At 51.6% G+C, this 24,415-nt stretch overlaps 1 protein-coding gene across 12 annotated transcripts in view; it reads left to right on the top strand.

The window, feature by feature from the left end:
- baiap2a (BAR/IMD domain containing adaptor protein 2a) overlaps positions 1–24,415 on the top strand; it is a 36,727-nt gene that overhangs the window by 9,751 nt on the left and 2,561 nt on the right. Inside the window, exons 2-14 of one of the 12 annotated variants that reach the window (XM_027010829.3) lie at positions 854–929; positions 3,329–3,415; positions 11,474–11,535; positions 11,646–11,717; positions 13,088–13,225; positions 17,028–17,180; positions 18,639–18,884; positions 19,567–19,777; positions 19,879–20,080; positions 20,391–20,459; positions 20,896–21,049; positions 21,296–21,333; positions 24,341–24,383. In XM_027010829.3, the coding sequence (XP_026866630.2) occupies positions 854–929; positions 3,329–3,415; positions 11,474–11,535; positions 11,646–11,717; positions 13,088–13,225; positions 17,028–17,180; positions 18,639–18,884; positions 19,567–19,777; positions 19,879–20,080; positions 20,391–20,459; positions 20,896–21,049; positions 21,296–21,333; positions 24,341–24,368 (1,536 nt within the window). In that variant the 3' untranslated portion in view covers positions 24,369–24,383. Of the gene's footprint in view, positions 1–853; positions 930–3,328; positions 3,416–7,408; positions 7,567–11,473; positions 11,536–11,645; positions 11,718–13,087; positions 13,226–17,027; positions 17,181–18,638; positions 18,885–19,566; positions 19,778–19,878; positions 20,220–20,390; positions 20,460–20,895; positions 21,050–21,295; positions 21,334–22,049; positions 22,221–22,299; positions 23,389–24,340; positions 24,384–24,415 lie in introns of those variants that run through there. The other 11 variants (XM_081711333.1, XM_027010827.3, XM_027010828.3 and 8 more) reach the window with 11 other exon arrangements.

Below are 24,415 nucleotides of genomic sequence, written 5' to 3'. Positions count from 1 at the left end.
CAAGGTGGGGCAGAGGGTGGGTTGCTGGAGTTGCCATGACCCTCACCTCGTCGCAGGATGTGGAGGGTCTGATCCCGTCATCGAGGCGATGAGGGGAGAGAAGGAGTGTTTCAGAGGTTGGGAAAGCCAGCAAGAGGGGAATGTGGTCGCGACCAGGGCTGATGGCTTTGGAAGTCGCTTAACCTCATACTGCTGCTCTAATTGGAGGAAGCCCCAGAGGGGAACGGGATGCAGCCGTGAGCGTTATGGCAGGTGCCTGCTTCTCTAAACATCCCTTGTAGGATTATGGGAAGGCATGCAGGTTTCGTGTTTATTTTGGTCGCTTTCAGAATGGAGCTGGAGACACTTTTTTTTCTTCTTCCCCTCGTGTGCTTTTCCCATCCCCCAGTCCCAAACGGGCACATGCTATACAGACTTTAACATAAGCTCCCGATGTCTGCCAAAATAAGACGCCTGCTGTCCAAACATGTTTACTCCTATGTGGGTTTTTCCCGTGATGCCTGAACTCTTCACCTCCTCTTGTTATTCCTCAAATCCAACCTGACTCAGCTCGGGAAAAGAGTTCAAGGTTGGCACCTACTCTCTCTCCTCCACCAGGGCTGCGTGCCTCCATAAGGGCCAGCCACACACAATACGACATGGCATACAACAGCAGTGCACAGTGGGGCTAAACCACATGATGCCAAGATCCATAAAGGACCACATGAGGTGGAAAGGTGTGTGTGTGTTTGTGTATGTGTGTTTGGACTCGGGCCTCCTTGCGTATACTGATAAGCCAAGCGTTTTGCATTTATTCAGCCGTCACATTTGTTTCTGACAACAACTGACAACAACCCCACCCCCTGCTTTTCAGACCATCATGGAGCAGTTCAACCCCTGTCTGCGGAACTTCGTTGCCATGGGGAAGAACTACGAGAAGGCCCTCTCTAGTAAGTACGGCACCGTCTCCCTCCTGCTTTGTCCCCTGCCAAGCGCTGCTCTCTGGGCAGGCGGCCAGCTCCGACCTTTACAGATGGCGCCGTTTAATTCATTGCCCTGACGCTCTCAGCCTTATCGGCTCTCACCCAGTCCCAGGCACGTTGCCAGCTCCTAGCGACCGGGCACACGCCCGTCGACACCTTGCCCAGTGCAGGTGATCTGTTGCCGGTCAGGGGGCAGGCACAGCCGTGAGGCTGCCAGGCTGTAGTGCCTTAGCCGAGATGCCCAGATCCACACCGTCAGCCGCTTATGTCTACGTTTCTGTTCCGTTGCTCCTCTTAATCTCTCACTTGGCTCACGTACTCCTCCTTATCTCTGACTCGTCTTACTTATTCTACCTAATCTCTGATTTGGCTAGGATATCCAGCTCTAGTAGACCTCGTGGAAAGATGAGCGGATCTGAAGGCCTCACTGCTGTGCTATAATATTGACATTGTCGCTGTACAATGCAGTAACATTTCTCAACAATAAAAAAAATCACTTAGTTCCCCTATGATTTTAGGACTGGAGGATTGTGGGTATAAATTGATAACTGAGATGACGGTTGCTGGAGAATCTGTGGCCAGTTCTGTCTTTCACTGTCGGATGTTGAGTTGCTTGTTCTAATTGATAAGTGAACAGGACAACAGCTATTGGTCCTCTAAGATTGAAAAGCAGTGATTTAGTGGCAGTGCACTGGACTAGATCAGTATTCATGCTTTGATGTGCTACCTTAAATGTAAACCAGATGTCTAAAAGTTTCACTGAGTAGGATAAACCGGTACTCCGCTAAACCGAAGCCCCCAACGTGCTAATCTGAAGCATGTCGGGTGAGCAGACTGGCCACTGAAGCATTAGACACCATGAGCAGCTTGGCCCGCTAACGGCTCTTAGCGCGGGGCTGCGGATGCGTGTGTGCACCGTGCCGTATGGCCCTGCTGCTGTGTCCCGCAGGTAGCGTACAAGCAGACCTGATGCCCAGCACCAGGGGTCATCAGGGACAGCTGGAAGGGTGAAGGCCAGGTTGGATTACAGCTCGAGAGGAGGGGCTGGATCCTGTACCACAGGGCAGTTTAAAACCCCCTGGGCTTCTAGGCAGGTGGAGGTAATCGGCTTTTAGCCTTTGGCACCCCCTTCCCCCAAATCCCGGATTTCAAACACGCTGTCGTCTAATTCCCACCCACCTGGCTCCTGTGGATTTGTCATCCTGGAGCCTGCAGCCAGGGGAAGGGAGTCGGATCCGTTCGGCTCCGGTATCCAGGGTCTGGTCGGCCGTGCCAAAGGGAGAAAGATTGTCCTGTGAAACGGCGGGCAGCCGAGGGTCGTGTTTTCAGCCTGGCAGCACATGCATGGCCTTCTCCAGCTGTCTCTGTTCTGACGGTGGGGCCCTTTTCCGCAGGAGGAGAGCCATAGCTCCCAGGAGTGCGCGGACGGGCGACCCGATCTGCATAACCCCTCCCCCAGATGAGTCCTGAGTGGCTGCATTTTCGGTGGGGGGAGCTACATCAGCAGTTTGCCCTACTTCTGGTCCAACAGAGGTGCAGCTGGTCAGCCCGATGAAACTCTCGCTCCGTTCGCCTGGCTGCGTCTGGGGATCGGGTGCCATGGGACCTGGTCGCTTGGCTCAGTAGGTGCAAATCAAGGCTCTTGTTGAACGTGACGAAGGACCCCGTCCACCTGACCTTGCAGGCAGATGGAGAGAGGTTCTGGGAGCTGGGCTTGTATCTGAGCGCTGGGAGGTCCACAGGGCCAGCCGATCTCGGGGTATTCTCAATGCAGCACTATTTTGACTGAATACTAGGTCAGGAAATGGGGTCCAATTTTCTTCTTCTCACTTTCTTTCTCTCATTTTTTTTACCCCCCCCTTTTCCCAAATAGGTGCACGCGCGCACACACACACAAACACCCTGAATCAAAGAAGATATTGTGTAAAAATTATATACCGATCTTCTTAAGTTGACATTTTGCTAGTTAATGAGGCATTGAATAAGGTGCGTGCGCGAGTGTGTGCGCGCATACGTGTGTGCAAGCGCGTGTGCGTTACACGTGTGGGTGGTCTGGGATTCAAAACAACAGCTGAGCGGCGGCCAGGCCAGGCTGGTGTCCGCAGGGAGGCTGGCCGTGCAGCCGCTAAATGGGCTTTCTTTGAAAGCGAAAGCCCTTCCTGTTGCGCTCTGGGCCCATCAGCTCCTCCAGCTGCCTGCAGAGTCCCCTGCGGCCCCAGCAGCGCGGGGGAAGGAACAGAATGTGTCCCTCTGCATCTCCTCCCCTCCAACCACCAGGAGACGTGATTACCGGAGGCGCCCGGTGTCCCGCCGCTATCCCGAAACCCGGTTACAAACTGACCCGACTCTCGTTTTTGCGTCTGCAGCTGTGACGTTCGCCGCCAAGGGTTACTTCGACGCTCTGGTGAGGATGGGGGAGCTGGCTAGCGAGAGCCAGGGATCGAAGGACCTAGGTGAGTGGCCCTCCCTGCCTCCCTCCCTACCTCAGCATGTCTTCACTCCAGGACTGCAGGCAGCACGCACTCGACCAAACTCCACACACGTCGAGAGGTGGCCGATCTGTTGAGAATCGATTTTCACTTTTCCGTTTGCCCTTCACTTCGGGCACCTCGTTAGCTCGGACGAATTTGACAGAATGCTTGTGCATGGGCTGAATAACGTCCTGTGTTGTGCGGAGGGTTTTTGCGCATTTGTCAGGAGTGCGAGGAGTGGACTGGTCTGACCACGACGGCCCAATTTCTCCCTGGACCCTTCAGGTCCAGTTCGAGAGAGCGGCTCTGCTGCTGAGCGGCTTGTGGAGCCTCAATTTTGGAGTGTGTTCTGGTCCTTGTTCTGGGTGTATGTGTGCAACGTTAAGAATGTTGGTTTTGGCTGATATGCTTATAGCTCCTCCCCAAAGATCGGTAATTTGATGTGCGTGGACAGATCATCACTCGCGCTGGAAGTTCCAAGCAGTGATTGGACGTCAGCCTCTCTGCGCTGTTGCTGGGGGTTGGAGATTGGGGCCTGCTCTATGATATGAGCTGCCAGGGCTTCTCAGGCTTGTTGCTAAAGATTTAAAGCAGCATTTGCATAATTCAGTCTCTGTAAGGACTTCCTCGGGCTGGCAAGCCTTCTCCTTGATGTCAGAGTTAACATGCCCTTCATAAGGTAATCTACAGACTCCATTTTCATTTGAACTCTGAAAAGCCTATTATCACTCGAATATAGGTGATTCCATTTCTCTCTCGCATGCACGCGCGCACGTCCTCTTACCACGTCATATTTTTCATCAACTTTTCATCATGTCCAAGTTCACAAAGGGAGTTTAGAGAGCCTGCAATGCAGCATACCGATCACATTACACAATTCGTACCCACACCAGCCGTGTATCTGAGCACGTGAATTTGCATGCGTGTGTGCACGCTTGCGCACACGAGCATGTGCCGCGAGGGCTTTCCGGGTGTTGCTGAAGCTCTGGGAGGCATCGCGGTCTAATTACCCTTTGCTGTCGTGTGTCTTTCAGCTTGCTCTCACAGGTCGAGCTAAGCACTGGTGTCTGTGGCCCAGGGAACCTTTTGTTTGTTTGGCTCTGTGCCTCTTCATTTGTGTCGCAGCTGGCAACATTGTTGTCTCTGAAAATGCCTAGCGCAAACTCTTGAGTGTAATGACCCACGGCTCCGCGCTTGCGTGCCTGTGCTGCGCAAATTGTTATTGTGTGCTGGAAAGCACTTGAAACGAGCAAGGAAACATGAAACGATGCGTCAGAAAACTATACGGGTTGTGCGGTTTGTGTGGGCGGTCAGGATCATGGCGGGCGAACGGTGGTAGCGCAGAGCTGGGTGTGGTCCACGCCCATCCAGCGCTGAAGGCCTACCTGCCCCTAACGCTCTCACTGCAGACAGCCATGAGTTCCTTAAGGTTGGCGTGTCCTCCTGTACACACTGTACCTATTGCATAAGGGAGGGAGAGAGAGAGAGAGATTTGCTGTTGGGTCTTTAGGAGGTGGACGGTTCTGGTGCCGCAGTTCTGGGGCGCTGCGTGCCTCTCATCGGTGGGCTGCAGAATGCTGAGCCCTCTGTGCTGTGCACTCGGTGAGAGAGCCACGGGGGTTTGTGTGGAGCCTGGCTTGAAATGGTTTCCGCCTACACATGATGCTGCTCTCATCTCTCTCTCTCTCTCTCTCGCTCTGATTTCTCCCCCCCATCCCAAACCCCCATGCATCATTTTCTCACTTATACTGGTGTGAATGCACACACACGTGTGTGTGTGTGTGTGTGTGTGTGTGCGCGCGCAAGTGCACTCTGTCACGGGCAGACACTTGTGCTGGTGCAAACATTGTTTGTTTAAGAATTATGTCCTTGGATTGCGAAAGGCATTGGGGGTGGAGGTGTATGTGTGTGTTTACGTGGGTGTGCCCAGGGGCGGGCGGGCGTGCGTGCATGCAGGGGTGTACCTTGTTTTTCACTGTATTCCTCCCTGACTCCCACACACACCCACACCCACTCACTCTTCTGTTTAGGATAATGATCCCCTGTCACAGTCCCACCCACTCAAAACCCTGAAAGTGCTTCTCTCTCTCTCTGCGTGTGTGTGCGCACTTTTCTTTCTTTCTATCTCACTTCACCTCTTACATCATCTTCCAGTTCAGCCTTCTGCTATGGCACAGCTAGGGATGTGGCTGGTGATCAGATCAGTGCAGGATGGATTCACAATCACAGATCGCTCCTCATTCTGGAGCTCTGCTGAAGTTTTTAGGTTGCACGGCACTCCGCTCGTCTATTGACACTGAGCGGCTTGTGTGCGCTGGGACAGCTTTGTTCGCACGGAACAGACATTATGGCGGCCCAAGATGTTGTTCGAAATCGAAATGTCATTAGGTCGGTGTTGCCGCGTAATTTTTATTCCTCTTCATCTGTCTATGCGGCGGCTCCCTTGTCGTAAGAAGGACCGTATATAGCGTAAATTCGCGCGCGATTCTCGCCGTCTGGCTGCCGCGAGGCCTCTGAAGAGGAACTCGCTCACCGTTACCATGAGAACAAAGCTGCTGACAATTAAGCTCTCGCGTTACGCTCGTTAAAGCCAGATTTGTCGCTCGCGCAGTCGTTGCTGTTGTCGCCAGTTTGCGGCGTATAAAGCAGCACAGCTCCCTGTCCGGTCCTATTAAACTTTGCGGTTGAGCGGCAGGAGAAACAGACAATTTCCTGTTTTGATTAAGCTTTTATAACCGATGTTCCGCCCCATGTCTCAAACATTGTTCACTCCTAATGAAAATGACACAGCATTCAAACTCCACCGAACAGTAAATGAGTACCCTTTTTTTTTTTTTTTTTTTTTTTTTTTTTGGGTTAACATCCATGTTGGAAGATTAAGCGAATGCCGACACGTATCCAGAATTGAGCCAGAGCAGCGGCTAAGTAACGGTGTTCATGGGTCAGAATGACTGCCTGTTCTGTGTAGCAGGTTTGAACGCCGCCATGATCCGACACGCATGCCCTGGAGTTCTCTGTACCTGCTGTCAAAGAGCAAATCAAGAGACAGAAGGCATGAGTGTCTTCTGAAGGTGCCGGGAGGCCTGGAGTGGGTCCAGGGTGCAGGGCGGTGGAACTCGGTGAGCGTGGGAGGGTGGTGCCAGTGGTGGGTGATCAGGTGGAGAAGGTAGCTCCGCCTGGACCCACATGTCAGGGAGAGCAGAGAGTCGGATCCTGCTGTCTTCCTCCACTGCTGGGTCTTGTCTTGGCCTGTCGTTCAGTATGTCTGTCATTCCCCCAGTTACTCACTCTCTCTCTCACTCACACACACACACACACACACACACACACACACACACACACACACACACACCTGGCCCTGTTGGAATGAGAGCAGTGGAGCTCTTTTATTAGCCTTGGACTATAGTCCCAGGAGCCCTGATTTCTGCTCTATTTCTGAGAGCAGCGTGGCATGCTGGGAAAGTCGGGGCCAACAAACTCCTATATCTATCTTGCCCTTGATTTTTAGCTTTTTTTTTTGTGTGTGTCAAACATGAACTGACCACACACACACACAGTATACAAACCGTTCCAACCTCTGATTTACACATGCTGTGACGTGCTTGCTCTGGTGTAGCTGTCATGCATACAACCCTAACGGCAGTCTTGCACAGGCACTGTGAAGCACATTGGCTCTGCAGCTTACAAGAGCTCCTTGAAATACAAGCCTCTCTCCATTTCATCCTGTAGTGCTTTAGTAAACAGACACCTTTTCTTCATAATTACCACTATTATGATTCCCCCCCTCCCCTCTCTCTCTCTCTCTGTGTGTGTGTGTGTGTGTGTGTGTGTGTGTGTCCTGCTCAGCCTTTCTCTCTTGGGCAGTAGAAGGGATGTGCAGGTGACACCTTGGGTTGACGCCCCAGGGCCTGAAGGCTCTATCCCGGCCTCCCCCTTCCCAGTTGTGCGGCATGGGATGGGCTGGCTTCCCACACGCTTCCGTGCCACCTACATCTCACCCATGGAGTGTGCCCACTCTACTGCCTGGTTCGGTCAGAAGTAAACTTCATCCACTCCTTGGGACGAGTCCGGCTGGCCGGCCGGCTGGCTCGCTGGCGTCCCAGCCAGATGACTGGATAGCACTCCGTGCGGGTGTAAGGCTCCCTTCCTCATTAGTGTCACACTGCTGCCATTTGGCATCGCGCTTCCCTGAGAGTGGAGTTTTGTGCGTTCCCCATCCTAAGCCACTCCTCCCCGCTGTGGAGAGACATGGGATGTGCTGGGAGGAGCCCTGTTCACCTTCTCTCTATAGCTGTAATTAGAACGAACACACAATGCGTCTGTCAAGGAGAGTGACTGATCTCTCTCTCTCTCTCTCTCTCTCGGTAGTGATCTTTTATTGGGTCAGTAGGTTGAGGTGACTGACCTAGCTTGACTCCAGCAGCCTGTGTCTCTGATCAGGTCACTCCCTTGCTCTGTTAATTTTTTATCTTGCTACACCCACACACGCTCTCAATTGCAGCTACGCCTGTCAAAAATGATCACTCTGCAGGTGACTCTAGAGACTCCTTCTCATTACCCAGCGTACGTGGAAGTGCTGAATATGGCAGGACGCAGGTATTTTCAGATAGCCAGATAAGCTCATCTGCTTTGTTTGTGTTTGTTAGACAGGAGGCCTGGCTTACCCAATCCCACCCCCACTCGTTTCCGTTATCAGCAGCCGCACAGATGTGAGAGTGATGTAATCCACAGGTTGTATCAGTAGAGATACTCATGACAGCCAGTGTCTGAGCAGAGGGAAAAGCCCTCCATTTTGTGAGGCTTTAGTTCTGCCTCTTTCTTGCGTCTCTGCTGGTTAGGAACTGTTTCCACGGTTGCCATGACACCCTGCATCAGACCGTGTTTAACCTTCTTCCCTGGTATATTTTCTCTCTCTCTCCCTCTCCCCCCCCACCCCATCTTAGACCGGTCTGGCCTGTTGAGTTCGGCTGTGGTATCTCCTGCCCGAGGTCCGCCCCATGCTACCTGCAGCAGTTTGTGCGTTGACTGGTGGACATGGTGGACGAGATGGGTGTTTCTGCACTGTGCAGAAGGACTTAAACAGAAGCCCACAGGCTCACGTAGAGACATGCTGGGCTGCTGCCGTTGAGTCACCTGCTCGCTGACTGAACCGCAAGCTCAGAAGGGAGGGAGTGGCGAGAGAGAGAGAGAGAGAAACAGACAGAGAGAGAGACAGACAGACAGACAGAGACAGATGGCTGTTCTTATGGTTACATGGAAGTGTTATGGCTTAAAATGTTTTAAAGTGGCATCTACTAGCCAAAGTTTTGAACACATAGGTGTAATTAGTTAATTAAAATTTTGGCAGGCTTGGGCATATCCACAAAATGTGTGTAAGGACTTGGAAAAAGTAAAGTTAAACAACAAAGTATTGTTCAGTATCGGCTGTGATGGGAAGTTTGCGTAGCTGGAGGAGACACTGTTCTGGAGGAGACTTTCTGTGACCAGATGTGTTCTGAATTCCATGACTCTGAAGTGTTTGGATTATGTTCATGTTATCGTGTTTTAATCCATATGCAGCATTTACATTGTGGGTCGCTTACTGTGCACACTGATTTCTAGATGGCCAGATCTCAGGTTGTCCTGCTGAATGCTCCCCGGGACCTTGGAGTCTTCACGACCCGAGGTGCGCTAAGACTCATTAGCCTTCTAGCGCTCCTAGTGAGCCGTGCCATCGCTGTGCTGGAGCGGGTGACTGATGGGACTGTTTCAGAATGGGGCCCTGCAACACCACCCTTGTTTAATTTGATCCAGCTGCCCCTCTAAAGTTCCTGCGTTTTGCACAGCGATTTCCATCTGAATCGCAGGAAAATTAAAAGCCATAGCTTTTAAACCTTGGACATGGAGATTTGTAGTAGGAAGTTATTAGGGGTGGTAATCTGTAGGCAGTTCCCAGTGTGATTTCTTTCAGACAGCACAATCATGAAAGTCCTGAAGCCTGAAACCTATACTATTATTATTTTTATTTACTTTTTCCTTTCATTATTTTAATTATTTGGAATATCAAGAACGGGGAATCTCCTGGTCAACTAACCATTACATAGATGCGCAGCCCCCAGTGGCTTTGGCAGCTTTTCACTGCAGCCTAATGCTAGCTGACCTTTTTGTCCTGTGCGGGAATGCTAGCTGAGGACATAGCCAAAGGCTATGTGACTGTCACATGTCCTTACCTCATGCTGTCTACAGGCTAGGGCCATGCGTTCGATGAGAGTATTCTGGATTTGAAGTTGATGGGGGGGGGGGGGGGGGGGAGGATTTAGAAAGTCCAAGTGGTGTTTTGCACTTTGATGCAGAATTATTCAAGAGGTAATTGCAATGCCTCCAAGAATTGATACGTAGGTTTGAAAAGCTAAACGTAATGCAGAATTTCTTTAACTCATCCAGCCACTAAGGACAGACAACAGAGCTCTTACATCTGTAAACCTCAGGGATTGTGATTCTGACTGATTTGATCTGTAATCGGCTAGGCTAGCCTGCCAAGAGCATGCCGTCCTCTTCCATGACCGTGTGTGTGTGCACAGACGTGCGCACGCATGCGTGACTGTGAGAGTGTTTGGACAGAGGATTGATTGTTCACGCTTGCATCAATACTTCTTTTAGGACATGATGTAATTAGTACTTAACTGCCCTCTAATCTGTGTGTGTGTGTGTGTGTGTGTGTGTGTGTGTGTGTGTGTGGTTGTCCTTTTCTTTTTTTATTAATCTCCATATTCTAATCTTTGATTGCAATCAAGCAACAACAACAAATAAAATTGGCACATATCTTTGTTCTAAGCCAAGTGAGAAAGTCTCATGTCTGTAATTTGGATGTGTCTACAAACAACTCAATTGCTGATCACCCTGAGGCCGTGCCGTCTTTTCCGGCCTCCTCGCGCTCGGCTTTTCTGAGCAGTGGCTCTGGAGCTCTGGGCCTGTGCTGCATGCTGACGAAGGTTCAAGTCAAACGTGAAATTCAGCCTCACAACTGGCCTGCGCCATCTGCTTTCTAGGAACAGCCTCTCTCTGTAGGCACCTGCACCTCCTGCACTGCGGAGAAGGTCTCGCTCAGATGCTGCTCTTCCGATGGATTATGATTCTGTACTTGCTCATCTCGTGCTGAAAAAAATGGACGTTGGTCGTTTTTATGTTTTGCATCAAGTTGTCTTACATTTGTGGTCACAAAATGCAATCTGGCATAAGTTCAGCATAAGTTCAGCATAAGTTCAGCTCTTCCCTCCGTTTATTTGACCACCTTCCGTGATCCTCCCACTCAAATGGGGAACTGCTTGTTTGGGCTTCATTTGAAGTATCTGAATTTATTCGGTGGTCTGCCCTTAAGTATGGGCTCTATGGCTCTCTGTGTGTGTGTGTGTGTGTCTCATTGCTTCGTGTACCCCCCCCGTGTTCTTATTTCCTGGTGTCTGTGTCCATGTCTTCTCTGTGTGCTGCTCAGGATCCCTGTGTTCTTTTCCTTTACAAAGCTTTGCACATTCAGACGAGGCAGCGTGTAGGTATCTAAAACGCACACCTCCTCGCCCGTTTGCATGTCCTCCTCCTCCTCCTCCATTTATCTCCCCCCCCCTGCTTTCTTTATGCATTTGTTCTGTTTAGTCTGCCTTTCTTCCACTGAGAGCGTTCGCAGAGGAGGACATGCAGTAAGTGCAGTAAGACGACTGTTTTGGTCTCCCTAACTGCGGTTATGTAAGCTGATGTAATGATTGATTTCTTTATTCATTTTATTTAGCTTGTCCAACCCCTTTTGAAATGCTTCCTCTGTTTGAAAGGGGGAGGGGGCAAAGGATCCCATTTCTTTTGAGCGTTTGCTGATGTCTCCTTGTTCACGTTCTGTTTGGTGTGTGGGTGTTTGGGGGCTTTTGTTGGTCACAGTGCTAGTGTTGACTCCTCCATCTCGTCCTATTTGCTTGTCTCGTCTTGTGGGTCTGCATGGTGTTACTGCATGACGGGGGTCTGTCTCTCGCACAGCCATCATTTCCCTGAATACCGTGTTCTTCCTCTACACAGGGGACGTGCTCTTTCAGATGGCTGAAGTCCACAGGCAGATTCAGGTGCAGCTTGAGGAAATGGTGCGTGACCCTCCGTCCTAGGCTCCTGGGGTTATATAATATCGTCTGCCTTCAGTTGTGAAATAAAGCTCCGGACCTTTTTGCACTCTCACCTCTCCCCCTCCCTACAGCTGAAGTCCTTCCACAATGACCTGCTTTCCGAGCTGGAGAAGAAAGTGGAGCTGGATGCCAGATACCTGACCGTGAGTCCTCCTACAGACGCTCCTTATCTTCTGAATGGAGAAGGAGCAACCTCCACGTTTACCTCCGCAGCCTACAGTACTCCACCAATGCACTCCGTCTACCCTGACTGCAGCTCGCAGAGCCTGAAATGACTTGCACACACGTGTGCGCACCAATTCTGGGCTTTATATATCCCCTCAGTCTCCCTGCTACTTGGGGGTGTGAATATCGCAGCAGCGCATCAGCACTCACCCCCCAACCTCAAATCCCCCCCCCCCACGGGCCTCACAGAATCAACTCCACAGCTCAACGGAGATTGAAGTATTTGAAGTATTATCACAAGGCATGATATCTTTAGAACGAGTGGGCCTGCCGAGCTGTGAGGTGCCGTAGTACGGAATGGCGTGCTGGGGAAGGTTGGGTGCTCAGCGCTATGTTCTAATGCCTTGTATCTCAGCGCGTTGCACTGCATTGTCAGTCAGAAACAGTCAGCTAGTGGCTTGTCCTGCTGTCTGGCGGGAATCATTAGGCTTCTGACAGCGACATTCATTTTTTTATTCTTATTGTAATTATATAGGTTTTTTTTCCCCCCCTCCCCGCCTCCTTTCTACACACGGTCCGCGGTAGATTTATTTATTTATTTATTTTTGCAGTCGTTTTCGCTTCATGTTCTAGGAGCCGTTATAAAATCCCTGCGCATGCATAAAGATGATTTACGCATGCCCGAGAGACGATTACGAAATTCCCCCTCCGGCTCCGCCCCCCCCCCCCCTTCTCCCAGCTGCTCCCACCTCTGTTAAATGAAATCCTGGAGAATTGCATCAGCAGTTACTGAATTATTAACGCGCGCGTTTTATTCAGCGAACGAGGCAGAAAGCGCCAGGCCGGGAGCGGATAGGAGACTCCGCACCGGTGCCGCGGGGATCGCCCTGGCAGGTCCCCATCGGTAGGCACCTCTCCTTCCCGTGCCCGGTCTCTTGGGCAATCCGTCCTAATGTGGGAAGGCTTTTGCTGACCACCCCCCCCCCCCCCCCCGGTGGAATGTCTCCGGCTTGGCGTTGCCATGTTGGTGTTCGCCAAGTGCTGTGCCCACTTCCCTGGACTGTCTCTGGGTCCGCGTGGACGCGCTTTCCTCTGCTCTCCACGCAGGCGCTAAACGAATGTCAAAGCCTCCACTAAGTCTCAGAGTGCCGAGCTCCAGCAAAGCCTGCAACCTTAGCGCTAGGTACCGTGCGACGGCGGAGGAGCAAGACAATTCGCGCCTCTCATTCTCCTCGAAGCTGTTTTCCAGCGTGATGTCTGAGGCTTCCTTGAGCCATAATGCTGTGTGTGTGTGTGTGTGTGTGTGTGTGTGTGTGTGTGTGTGTGTGTGTGTGTTTGTCTCCTGAAGGCGGCTCTGAAGAAGTACCAGATTGAGCACAAGAGCAAAGGCGAGAGTCTGGAGAAGTGTCAGGGTGAGCTGAAGAAGCTCCGACGTAAGAGCCAGGCCAGCAAGAACCCCTCCAAGTACAACGACAAAGAAATGCAGGTGAGGACCCCTTCGAGGAAAGTTCCGGAAGCACCGCTAAGCGCCGGTCGCCTGCGTCGTGAATAGGCCGTGTTTTGCGCCGGGTGGGCAGAGTGCGCGGGAGTGTGCGCGCAGCTAGTACTGTAACACGTGGGCGGACCTGCTGGAGACGGCACTCTCCAGCACGCAAGTGCACGAATCTGTGCACTCATTCATGCACTCCTCGTGACTTTTTTCTGCTTTTCGTTTGCCATGATGGTGGGACGGGCCACGGTTTTGTGTTTCATTGTTCCGTGTGTGTGTGCGTGTGCGTGTGTGTGTGTGTGTGTGTGTGCGCACGCATGCTCAAGAACACACACCTGCTGCGTGGAGCGCCGCATACGCTAGTAGGGTGTTGGAGCCCTAGTGGAAATCGGTAGGCCCAGCTCGGAGAGCCAGGTGTAGGGACTCCCTGGGGCCATAAGGAGGCTTCAGTGCCTGACCAGGTGTGAAAACACTGTGCTTCCAGCCCCCTTGCCTCACTGCAACACAGCACAACTCCAACCCATGTCTTTCTTGGAGAGTGTGTGTGTGTGTGTGTGTGTGTGTGTGAGGGAGACACTGAGTGAAATAGGAGGAGGGGGGTTTTTGTGCGTGTGTGTTTGTAAGAGAGAGTGAAGGAGGGGTTGGCAAGGCATGGGCTGTGCGTGAGGTACCTTTCCAATCTCTAGATTGGACAGGGCATGCAGAAACGAATTAGTCACACACTAACATTTTTTCCTCCTGAGATCATCAGCGAGCAGGCAGCATGCTGCAGCAGGTAGCTGCCGGCAGGCCCCGCCGCTGGGATAGTGTCTTCACATCCACTGCTGTGGACGCCTCTGCGTAGCCCTGCAACCGCTTCCCTCGCAGGAGATCTGTGATCAGGACTTAAGATTGGACGCGTGCGCTCTGGGGTTCAGGAGACCGGCTACTCCCTGCCACACTTCTGCCCGCCTGACGGCGAGAGAGATCTCCCGTTTCCGATCATCTTTGTTTCCCGTAAATGGCAGTATGGCGTCTCCAGCGAGGATGGATAATTATACGGAAAGTACGGCGCAGCCTGAACCCTAACCCCAGCTTTCCAGAAAAGCAGCCAAACCCGCAGATATGCAGGGGGTTGTGTGGACTACAACACTGTGTTCCGGCGTTTTCCATGCGGTGGCCTGCCCACGCCTTCCACTGCTGTGTGTTAAGTGCTAGCGCATTCTTATGCCCGTGGGGATTCTGTTTCTGTCTCTGTTTTGTTCCACCCCCCTAAATCACCCTCTCCTCTGTCTCCCGCTGTCGTTTGACTTCCGCCTTCTTTCCGAAAAATCGTTAGCGTTAGCGGCCCCCTCCGAAGGTGCTAATTAGCTAATCACTTGCTCCAGTGAACTGGTCCTAGGTACAACAGACAGGGGAAGTGACTAGTGATGGCTGTCATGTCATGCTTAAATAACCATGTGGAGGTTGGGCTGTGAGTCATAATAAATAAGTCATAATAAATAAACAGACTTATTTAACAAATGACACACACCCACACACGCGCAAACACAACTTTTTTTCAGTGCCGTATCTGTATTATACCAATCAAGGTCATAATTGGAGAAGTATGCGAGTCTTTATATTTAGTTAGTAGCGGGACCTACTTTATTGGCAGTAGCCTCAACCAAAAGCTTTCTTTAGCAACCCCTGTCCTCTGGAAGTGTTTTGGCCCAGTCCTCTACATAAAATGTTCAGTTTCTGCATATTTTGGGGGTTACTTGTTTGGCCAGCCCGCTCAGATCACACCACAGCCTTTTGTTAGCTTGCTTTTGGCCAGCTGGCTTTTATCAGCTTTCCCTGTGTGCTTTAGGATGTCTTTTTAAAAAATCTCTTTAGATCAGAGCATGTTTGCAGCTGAGCAGGATTTGCTTGGGAGTTCGAGTTTTGTTTTATTACACAGGACAGGTCAGACTCATGTTTGGAGGGATTAAACATCTGATTAAATGAGAGAGAGAGAGAGAGAGAGAGAGAGAGAGAGAGAGAGGAAGTCCAACTCATTCATCTCAAGTGCTCAACTTTTCTCCCTCCACAGCTGCATGCCTGTGACACACACACGGATGCACCTGAATGCACACCTATAGATTTAGAGGCAGACGTGTGTGGTGGAGTACGAATAGCCATTGGTGTGTCGTGGGAGAACTGGAGGAGTATTGGGGTGGAGTCACTGAGCTGGCGCGTGGTGCTAAGAACTCCACAACAGATTTCCTAGAGCCCATCAGCAAGTGAGGGATGATCCTGGTGTGCGAGAGACACTGCAGAACCGAGTGCACCCAGAAGCCGTCTTGCTACCCAGATGGAGCGTGTCTGACAGATGCCACGTCTTGAAATTGAAATTAAAACTCCTTCTCCTTCCGTCCGCCAGTCCCCAGCTGTGTCATGCCTGACCACACACGCCCACATCCTCCACCACTTCCAGCCCCACACCCAACCCTATGTCACGTGGCGCATAAATCCTGAAGATTCCCGCATTTGTCCCTCTCTCTCTCTCTCTCTCTCTCTCTCTCTCTCTTGTTCTTTAGCATTCTTTCAATCTTGTTTCTCTCGCATTTCTTTTTTACACTGCTTCCTGACTTGCCATCTCTGTCTAATAGCTCTCTGCACTGTTACGGATGACTCATTCTGCTGGGTTTTTTTTTTTTTTCCCAAGAATAAGTCAACACGGAAGAAAACATTCCGTACCGCTTTTGGCCTTGATGGCTCTCGCTTGCTCTGCTCCCACGGCTGCGTGGAAATTCACCTGTGTTGCTTGCTGACTCCAGAGCCCCCGGCTGGGGGGCGGGCGAGGTCACAGACATGCCCCCCTCCCCTCTACTTTAACGAGGTTACTGCTGATCTGAGACCAGTCTCTTCTTGGGCCTGGCCTCCTGTGGGAGCTTTAGCTAGCCAGTGTCTGTTCATTGCAGTCAGCACTAGCTGTGGACTCCTAGAGTACAGAAGCCATTTCACAAGAGCCTTTTTCATTCTTTTTGGACTTTAAATTAAAATTTTTTTATTTTTTTTATTTCTGGGAAACTAGCACCAGTGTGTGGCAGGAAGGTGAACTGCATGTCCTGAATTCGTGTAATGCCCTGGTGGGGCCATAATGTTTTCTTTCAGATGACCTTGATGGTAATGAAGCTTGTGCTTGTCTGCTAAGCAGAGCTGTCAGTACCCCCCAGTTCAGAGTCTTTAACTGCCCATTACTGAGTGGGAATCCGAGCATGTGAAGCGGTCACCCAGGATACCTGACCCTGCCGTGATTAACCCCATACACGGGGGACCAAAGGAGGGTGGACTGTGTCTCTCGCATTCAGAGGGCTTCGTCCCTTATACGGTGGAGTCATCAACTTCTGCTGACGCGATGTTACGGCACGGGTGCCCGTGGAGGCATGGGACTTTTCTGTTGTTTTCGCCCTCTTCCAAGGCCAGTACGCCACAAATGTGCAAACAGATGATAAGGTGCTGGAGGGGAAGGGCCCTCACCCCGACTCCAGGAGCTTGCTTGCGAGGTGCGCGAGCACCTGGCCGCGTTCTGCTAATGAGTTCCATAATGGCGCTGACATTTTCTGTTTGGTGAGAGCTCTCGCTGGGTGGGGTACGTGTGGTGGAGAAGGAGATGCACTTATTCCGACGGGGCGGAGGCTGACAGGAAGTCACTCATCCAGGAGCAAACTTGTCACCCTTATTTTCTGCTTTCAGCCATGTGTCAAATCTCTCTGTCTCTGTCCGTCTCTCTCTCTGTGTGTGTGTCTGGTTTTCTCCCTCACTCATTCACTCTGTGTGTCTCTCTCTCTGCCAGTATGTGGAGACCATCGGCAACAAACAGGGCGAGCTGGACACCTTCATCGTGGAGGGCTACAAGACGGCCCTGTCAGAGGAACGCCGCAGATACTGTTTCCTGGTGGACCGTCAGTGTGCCGTGGCCAAGAACAGCAGTGCATACCATGGCAAGGTGAGAGAGTGCAAGTCTGTGCGAGTGCACAAGGTGTTCACCTGGGGAGAGGAGAACAGTAGTGTCTACCAGGGAGAGAGCTAGCTTCTCCTTCCCAGAACTCCGTAATGACGCCAGGCACCGCTACAAACCCCCTCTCTGCCACACGCAGGCCCTTCTGCAGCACGTTGCCATGGCAATTCTCCGAGCTCTCTCCAGCAACTGTCTGCTTGGAGTGCTGCTTGTTTGCGGGCATTACTAAAGCAGATGAGCTCGTCTGTGGCCCTGTGCTCATGGGGGCAACTTCCCTGGCCCGGAGCCCCCACGACAGCAGCGGCCAACACGGTTACCTGCTGTAGCACAGTGGAACGCTTTCTGAAAAATCCCGTCGTCAAACACTCAGACTGCAGAGGACCGCTATTACAGCCTACAAGCGCCGTGCGTGACGCTTCGCTGCAGTGAGCTCCAGTTACCGGGGCGACACCTTGCTTGGGTGCAGTCTGCTGGCTCCGAGCACAGGTGAGGCCACCAGGGCGACAGAGAGGGAGCGACGGAAGGACAGATGCCCATCATTCGCTGCCCGGAAGTTCGGCAGCAGTACAGGGCAGTGCGTGGGAGGAGTTCACAGAGGGCTCTCCGAAGTGCACTCTCTCTCTCTCGCCTGTGTGTGTGTGTGTGTGTGTGTGTGTGTGAGCGTGAGTCACTGTGAGAGGAGTGGGCGGATGTGTTGAGAGGCAAGCTCCTCACCTACGCTGTGGTGCATTGGAACAGAGGACGACGAGGTGAGGAGAGCAGAGCCTCGGCGAGATAAACAGCAGCTGGAAAGGGACTGGCTTCCACAGGGCCACGTCTTTAAGTTGCGAAACAAGAATTCCATGTTGAATGAATTACTGAAACCGCCTTAAAGTGGGAACAATGGTCACTCGTGAAAAGCAAAGTTTGGTTTTGCTGCCATGATCAGACATTACATCACTGTTATGAAAAGGGGTGTGTGTGTGTGTGTGTGTGTGTGTGTGTGTGCGTGCATGTACTCCACTCCTCTTGAGTTTAATTTTTCGGTTCCTAAGTGATCCAGCGTCTCTTGGTTCGCCTACACATGACGCACTGCTGTGATGTGTTTGTTCTGCCAAGGTGTTCACCTGGCAGTTTATCAGCTGTTGATGAACCAGTCGAAAAAATTATTGGTCTTGCCAAAGCGGGCTAGATCGAGAGCACTGCTAACTGGTTAAAAGGTTACAAACCCACTCACGGTTACTTTATCCAAACAGCTGACAGTGTGCAGACAATGAATATAGGCGCTCTTCCCAAATGGCCACCTTTTTGTTCAAAAACATGTGACGCGAAGGGCAACTCTGAAGTTCTCTGAGGTTATTCCACTTTGTCTGGGAGAAAAAGGTCAGTTCTACTCTAACAGTGCTGCAGTTTGTGTACATGCAGCATTAATCTTCCTTTTCTTTCACTGTATCTGCGCGTGTGTAGGGGAAGGACCTGCTGACACAGAAGATCCCCGTGTGGCAGCAGGCTTGCTCGGACCCCAACAAGCTCCCGGAGAGGGCCCTGCTTCTGGTGCAGCAGATGAACTCTGGTTCCAACCCCCTCGTCTCCAGCCCCCTGCACTCCTCCAAGGGCAACCTGGTCATCTCCGACCCCATCCCCGGCGCCCAGCCACTCCCTGTGCCCCCTGAGCTGGCCGCTTTCATGGGCGGCGGTCTGGGTCACCAGGCGGTGAGCGGCACCCACTGCACTCCTCGATCTGGAATTCCTGGGACGGCGGGTGGGGGGTGTTGGCTTATACTACCTTACCACGTCTGACTAGCTCCAGAGTTTAAAAAAAGGAAATAAATAAATGTACAGACGCACTTGATACGGGTTCGTGCAAAGGTTGACCCTTTTCTGCATTGTTTTTGATTCCTGTGTGCGCGCTTTTATCTGTTTGTGAGTGGAGTTGTTCAGGGGTGGGGTGGGGTAATCGGGATCATTTACGCCGCATGGGCTGCGGTGCACGGGCCGCTCCGAGCGTCAGGGAGAGCGGTGGCGCGTTTCTGCCACGCTGCGCGTGATGAGCATAAAAGAACTAAACTAAAAAAATTAAGTTAAAATGCGCAGGGAGAGTTACAGTGCAGGGCCCCGGCCAAACGCCACAGAATTTTAATGTGCAAGCTGCTTCCATCCACGATATCTGCTCCCATCCTTATCTGCTCTTACACAACTGATGATGATGATGATGATGATGATGATGATGACACACAAAGTAGTGTTCTGCTGTCAGAAAGTTCGGTCAGTATTCGCTGATGGTCTGTGCATCATTTAAAACCTATTCTTACTCCCAGAACACGGGGTGCTGTATGGAGATGTCTGGGTGTGTGTGGCTTTGGTCAGTCCCTGATGTTACAACCTGTACTCGCAGAGGCTGATGGGTCCTGACGGCATGTCCCTGGTCAACGGGACGACGGGCTTGCAGGGTGAGGATTACTGGGGCGAGGGGGCGGTGTCTCAGGGAAGACCCGCCTCCCCTCAGCCCCAGTCTCAGCCGCAGCCGCAGAGGCAGGTCAGCGAGGTCTACTCCAACACCCTGCCCGTCCGCCGACCCCAGCCTGCCAAGAACAAGACCTCCGTGGGTACGCAGAGCCGAGCGCCCCCCCAGGCGCGTGCGCGGTACTGCTGCCGTTTAGAGAACAGTGTCCTGATCCTGCACGCCGGTCTCTCTCTCCACCCCCAGGCGAGACGCGGACCCTGCCCAGGTCCAGCTCCATGGCGGCGGGTCTGGAAAAGAACGGGCGGTCACGCGTGCAGGCCATCTTCTCGCACGCTGCCGGTGACAATAGCACGCTGCTTAGCTTCACCGAGGGCGACATCATCACGCTGCTGGTGCCCGAGGCCCGCGACGGATGGCACTACGGCGAGAACGAGAAGAACAAGATGTGAGGCCCTGCCCACTCTCGGCTCACGCACCAACCTGCTCCTGTAGGACCGGGACAGACGAAACAAAAGCCCCACCCTCGATTCCTAACCTTAATTCCTTTATCGACTCAGATGCTTATGACGGAATATTAGATAACGGTATTATTAATCCAACGGTGTTGGTTATCAGATATCCTGAGACAGTTAATCACCTTGCTCTGCCACATTCGGGGTATTGGTTCACTTTTTTAAATACTGTTAAAGATGACCTGGGTGTTTTTGTTTTGTTTGTTTGTTTGTTTGTTTGTTTTTCCCCATGGTCCTCCTCAGGCGGGGGTGGTTCCCCTTCTCCTACACGCGGGTGTTACCTGATAGCGACAGTGACAAGCTGAGAGTGAAGTGAGTAGCTCCACCACACTTTTACCATGGAGTTGTACCGGTACGCGAAAATCGGCTAACCTACCGATGGCGTCGCCGCGCGTCACGACTTCAGCGATCCTCGGAGTGGCCGCGAGTTGTTTGTTTTGTCTGGGCTGTGTCACGTTCCGTAGATGCTTGGTGCGGGGCCGGGCGCGTGCGCGTGCGCGTGCATGTCTCTTGCGTAGATAATGGGGGGGGGGGGGGAGATTTCCTGCTTGGGTGTTCTACCTCTGCTTAAGAAACAAACAAACAAACAAAGACCTAACCAAATTAATCCTGGGCTTTGGGGTGACGCTTATTTGCACGCTTCCTTGAAAGCGGCGCTCTGCGCTCGAGGGCCTTCGGGAGCGCCTGCGGGGCTGGGTGGGGTGGGAGCGGGTGAGTGGCCGTGGGCTGACTGTGCACTCTCTCCCAGCCTGCACCACGGAAAGAGCAGCAGCACTGGGAACCTGCTGGAGAGGGACGACGCCTCTTTGCCCGTGCCCGACTACGGCCTGACCGCCCGCCTGCTGGCGCAGAGCCTCACGCAGAACCGCCCGCGTCCGTACAGCATGGCCGGCTTCACGCAGGTACACACTCGCACTGGCTAACCGGCCAGCCGGCGCGGTGGTTCACCTCCACTTTTTCTTCCGCATGCCTTTCGGCGCCTCTGCGACGGGTAGGCCGTCGCCTTTCCCACTCTGAAGCTTGCCGGCGCCATCTGCTGGTGGAGATGACACGTTTCCGATGGCAATGCATGACTCTACTACTAATCCTGCCGTCGCTGTGCTGTGGCAGCTGGGTGGCACTGAACATGTTCCTTTTGCAATTTGCAGCCAGCGATTGAGGATTATGATAGTCGTTTTGCCACAAGGTAAGATTAAATCTAGAGGAACTTGTATGTGTGTGTGTGTGTGTAAGAACTAAAGAGCGAGGTGTCAGATGAACCAGCAAGAAAGACTTTACGAGGGCTACTTTATGAGACGTCCCTCCGTTAGTGCCCAGTACTAACTCCATATTATACATAAACGCTCCTTAGTCATCTTTGCTTGCAAAGTGATAACTAGCTATTAGTTTGGAGAGTTTTAGTCACTTCTTGAAGTATTCTGCAGTGTCTGCCATGTGTATTTGACTGAAGGAGGTTGATTGTATGTCTGTGTTGGGCTGGAGGGCTGAGCAGCGTCCTGTGCGTGATGCATCATTCCCGACCTCATCGTTCCATATCCTGTGTGGCCTGATCTCACTGTCTCCGGTCGTGTTCCTCTAAGCCGAACCATTAGGGTTCGGAGCGTTGCAGTGAACTCTCCCTGAACCGTCCCACTCAGGGAGACGTCTTTCGAAGGCCAAAACCTCCGCAAATCTGGCCCCCGGCTCTTCCGCTCTGGCCCCGGAGCTCGGCTGAACCTTGTCGTCAGCGTTCTCCAAAAGAGCTCCTGTTTTTGAGTTTTCTGAAACAGCGCTCCAACTCCTCCCCCAACCCTCAAAGTCTCGCCTGTTCCTCACCTTCCCCCTTTAGGCTGTCTTGTCTTTTCTCCATTTCTCTCTGAGTGTGTCCGACCTGGCAAGCTTCCTTCTCTCTTTGTTCCACAGTTCGGATGGCAAATTGATTTCGACAGTGTGAGCACAGACAGGCTATCAGACACAGACACACCTCCGGATAGCACAGGGGTTGCCCCCACCCCACCTCTCTCCCCTCCCCCCACCCCACCCCACCCCCCACGAAAAGCAGTCGTAAGCCGTGCCTCCACGCACCACTCCTTCAGTGGAAGATGGCTGCTTTCATCCATCCTTTCTGTCCTCTCTTCCCCTCCTCCGCGCGGCGGCGGCGTTACGCCCGTAGAGGCGATGGCGTGTGGTGGGTCGGGGGGGACTCAGAGAGAGAGAGCCGGAGCGCGCTCCGCCTGCTCGCCTCGCAGCTATACGGACACTGAGCCGCCGACCCTTCTCCTGACGGACTGCCGGCTGCCACTCGCCTCCCATGCATGTGCGCAAATTCTGCAGCTGTTGTGTTTTTATGAAGATGATGATGATGATGATGATGATGATGGTGATATTACTACTGTTTTAAATTTTTTTTCCTCCTCCTGTGCAAAACAAGGACACCACCATGGCAAAAGCAGTGTGGCTATTTGGAAGCAGCTCTCCTTCCTTGAAATGCGCGTGTGCCCAGTGTTCTTTAAGCTGTGGACTGACGCTGACGCTGCTCCCACATGTCGGGGAGCCTTTCGCTTTCCTCGTGCTCCAGTTGTGTGGACCTCCTTTTTTTTTTTTTTTTTTGTCCCCCTCCTTTCCTTGTTTTTATTGAAAGATCGTTTCCGTGGTAGCCCTCGCGTCTTAGACGGAGCACTGTGCAGCCCAGAGGGGGTGTCTCTCTTCACCACCACCCCACCCGCTCCCCACCTTGGGGTTTTTTTTTTTTGTTTGTTTTTGGGTTTTTTTCCCCCTTCTTAACAGATTGAGTAGAACAATTCCACACACACCCTGAATAATTTGTCCACCAGACCAGTAGGGTATGTGACGGTGAATTCTGACAGTAGGGGAGGGCGGGACCACGCCACCAGGTTGCGACGGCCTGCGTTCAGTCAGCCTGTCGTCACGTGTGAAAGCGACGGGTGACGAACGCAAACCCTCAAATTCCAGAGCTGCTCTCGCAGACGTCCCTGTACGCCATCCTGCGTCTGAGATCCTCCCTTCGCTGCGTTGCTGTGTTACCGGTCGGTCAGCTGACCTATCCTCTGGAGCCGTGCTATAGTTGCCCTCTGTGCTGATGTACCATTTTGTACCTTTTTCCAAATGCTTTTCTTTTCCTTGTGAATGGAATAAAGATACACAAACGTCAGTGTAAGGAAACATTTCCATCACAATATGCATGCTATGGAGGACCTTCCTAACCATGTTGAACATTGACCTTGAATGTATTGTAACTTTTTACAAAAATTATATATATATATATATATATATATATATATATATATATATATATATATATATATATATATATATATATATATATATATAAAAATATATCTATATATTAATAAAACACTTGTTCAATCTATATATATATTTATTATGGTTGTTAACTTGAGTCTCTGAATCCGTGGTCTGTGTTGGGGAGGAAATGAGGCTTCGTCCCTCTGCTGGAATAAACGTGCTACAGTGTTCTCTGTCCCCACCCCCCACAAATCCAACACCCTGTTTTCCACCTTTACTGCTGAATACAGTGCTATTCATATGCTCTGTGTGCGCGTGTGTACACACACGCACACGTGTTGGTGTGTGCGCGCGCGCTTCCGCGTACTGTGCAAACACGATTTGGTGTGTCGTCAAATGTGCGTCTGCCTCTATCTGTGTGTCCCGGTGCGGTATGCTTTTGTCTTGTTTGGAATGTGTAGCGTAGCATTTTCAGGTGGGTGGGTGTGATATTTTTATTTTATTTTAAATGTTTTTTTACTTTCCCCTTTTTTTCTATAGGACACTGGCACTATAGGATCTCCTTTTGAATGTCTTTTGTTGTGACATTTTAGTTTGTTTAGAGTCCTTTTCACCAAATTGGTCAAAGCTAAATCAAAGACAAACTGACTGACTGCTATGGGCAGACTCTTCATTTTGCACTATATTTTGAACCCATGCCATTACTTTTAGAGGTGTTTATTTATTTACTCACGTATAAGCACAGGGCTGAAATGTCCTTCATCCATTTGAGCCAGTGTCAAAGTCCAAAGACACCATACCACAAAATGAGTAACCTCCAGCCATCCTACACACAAAAAAAAAAAAAAGACTAACAGTTGTTTGAATGCGGTGGAAATGTAGCCATGCATAGCCCCAAGTCTGAGCTGAGCTCCGGTACAAACCCATGGACTCTCTTTACCTTCCAGTTTGGGTCCTGAATTGTCCCGGTTCTGAGTGTGCAGGACCTCCGTAAGTCACCTGCCTCCATCGCTGCTCAGCCA

The sequence above is a fragment of the Electrophorus electricus genome, chromosome 3 (genome assembly GCF_041902795.1).
Source record: "Electrophorus electricus isolate QZ-2024a chromosome 3, ASM4190279v1, whole genome shotgun sequence".
Lineage (NCBI taxonomy): Eukaryota > Metazoa > Chordata > Actinopteri > Gymnotiformes > Gymnotidae > Electrophorus > Electrophorus electricus.
The sequence above is the reverse complement of the archived record's forward strand: the minus strand, read 5'-3'. Positions and strand labels throughout refer to the sequence as shown.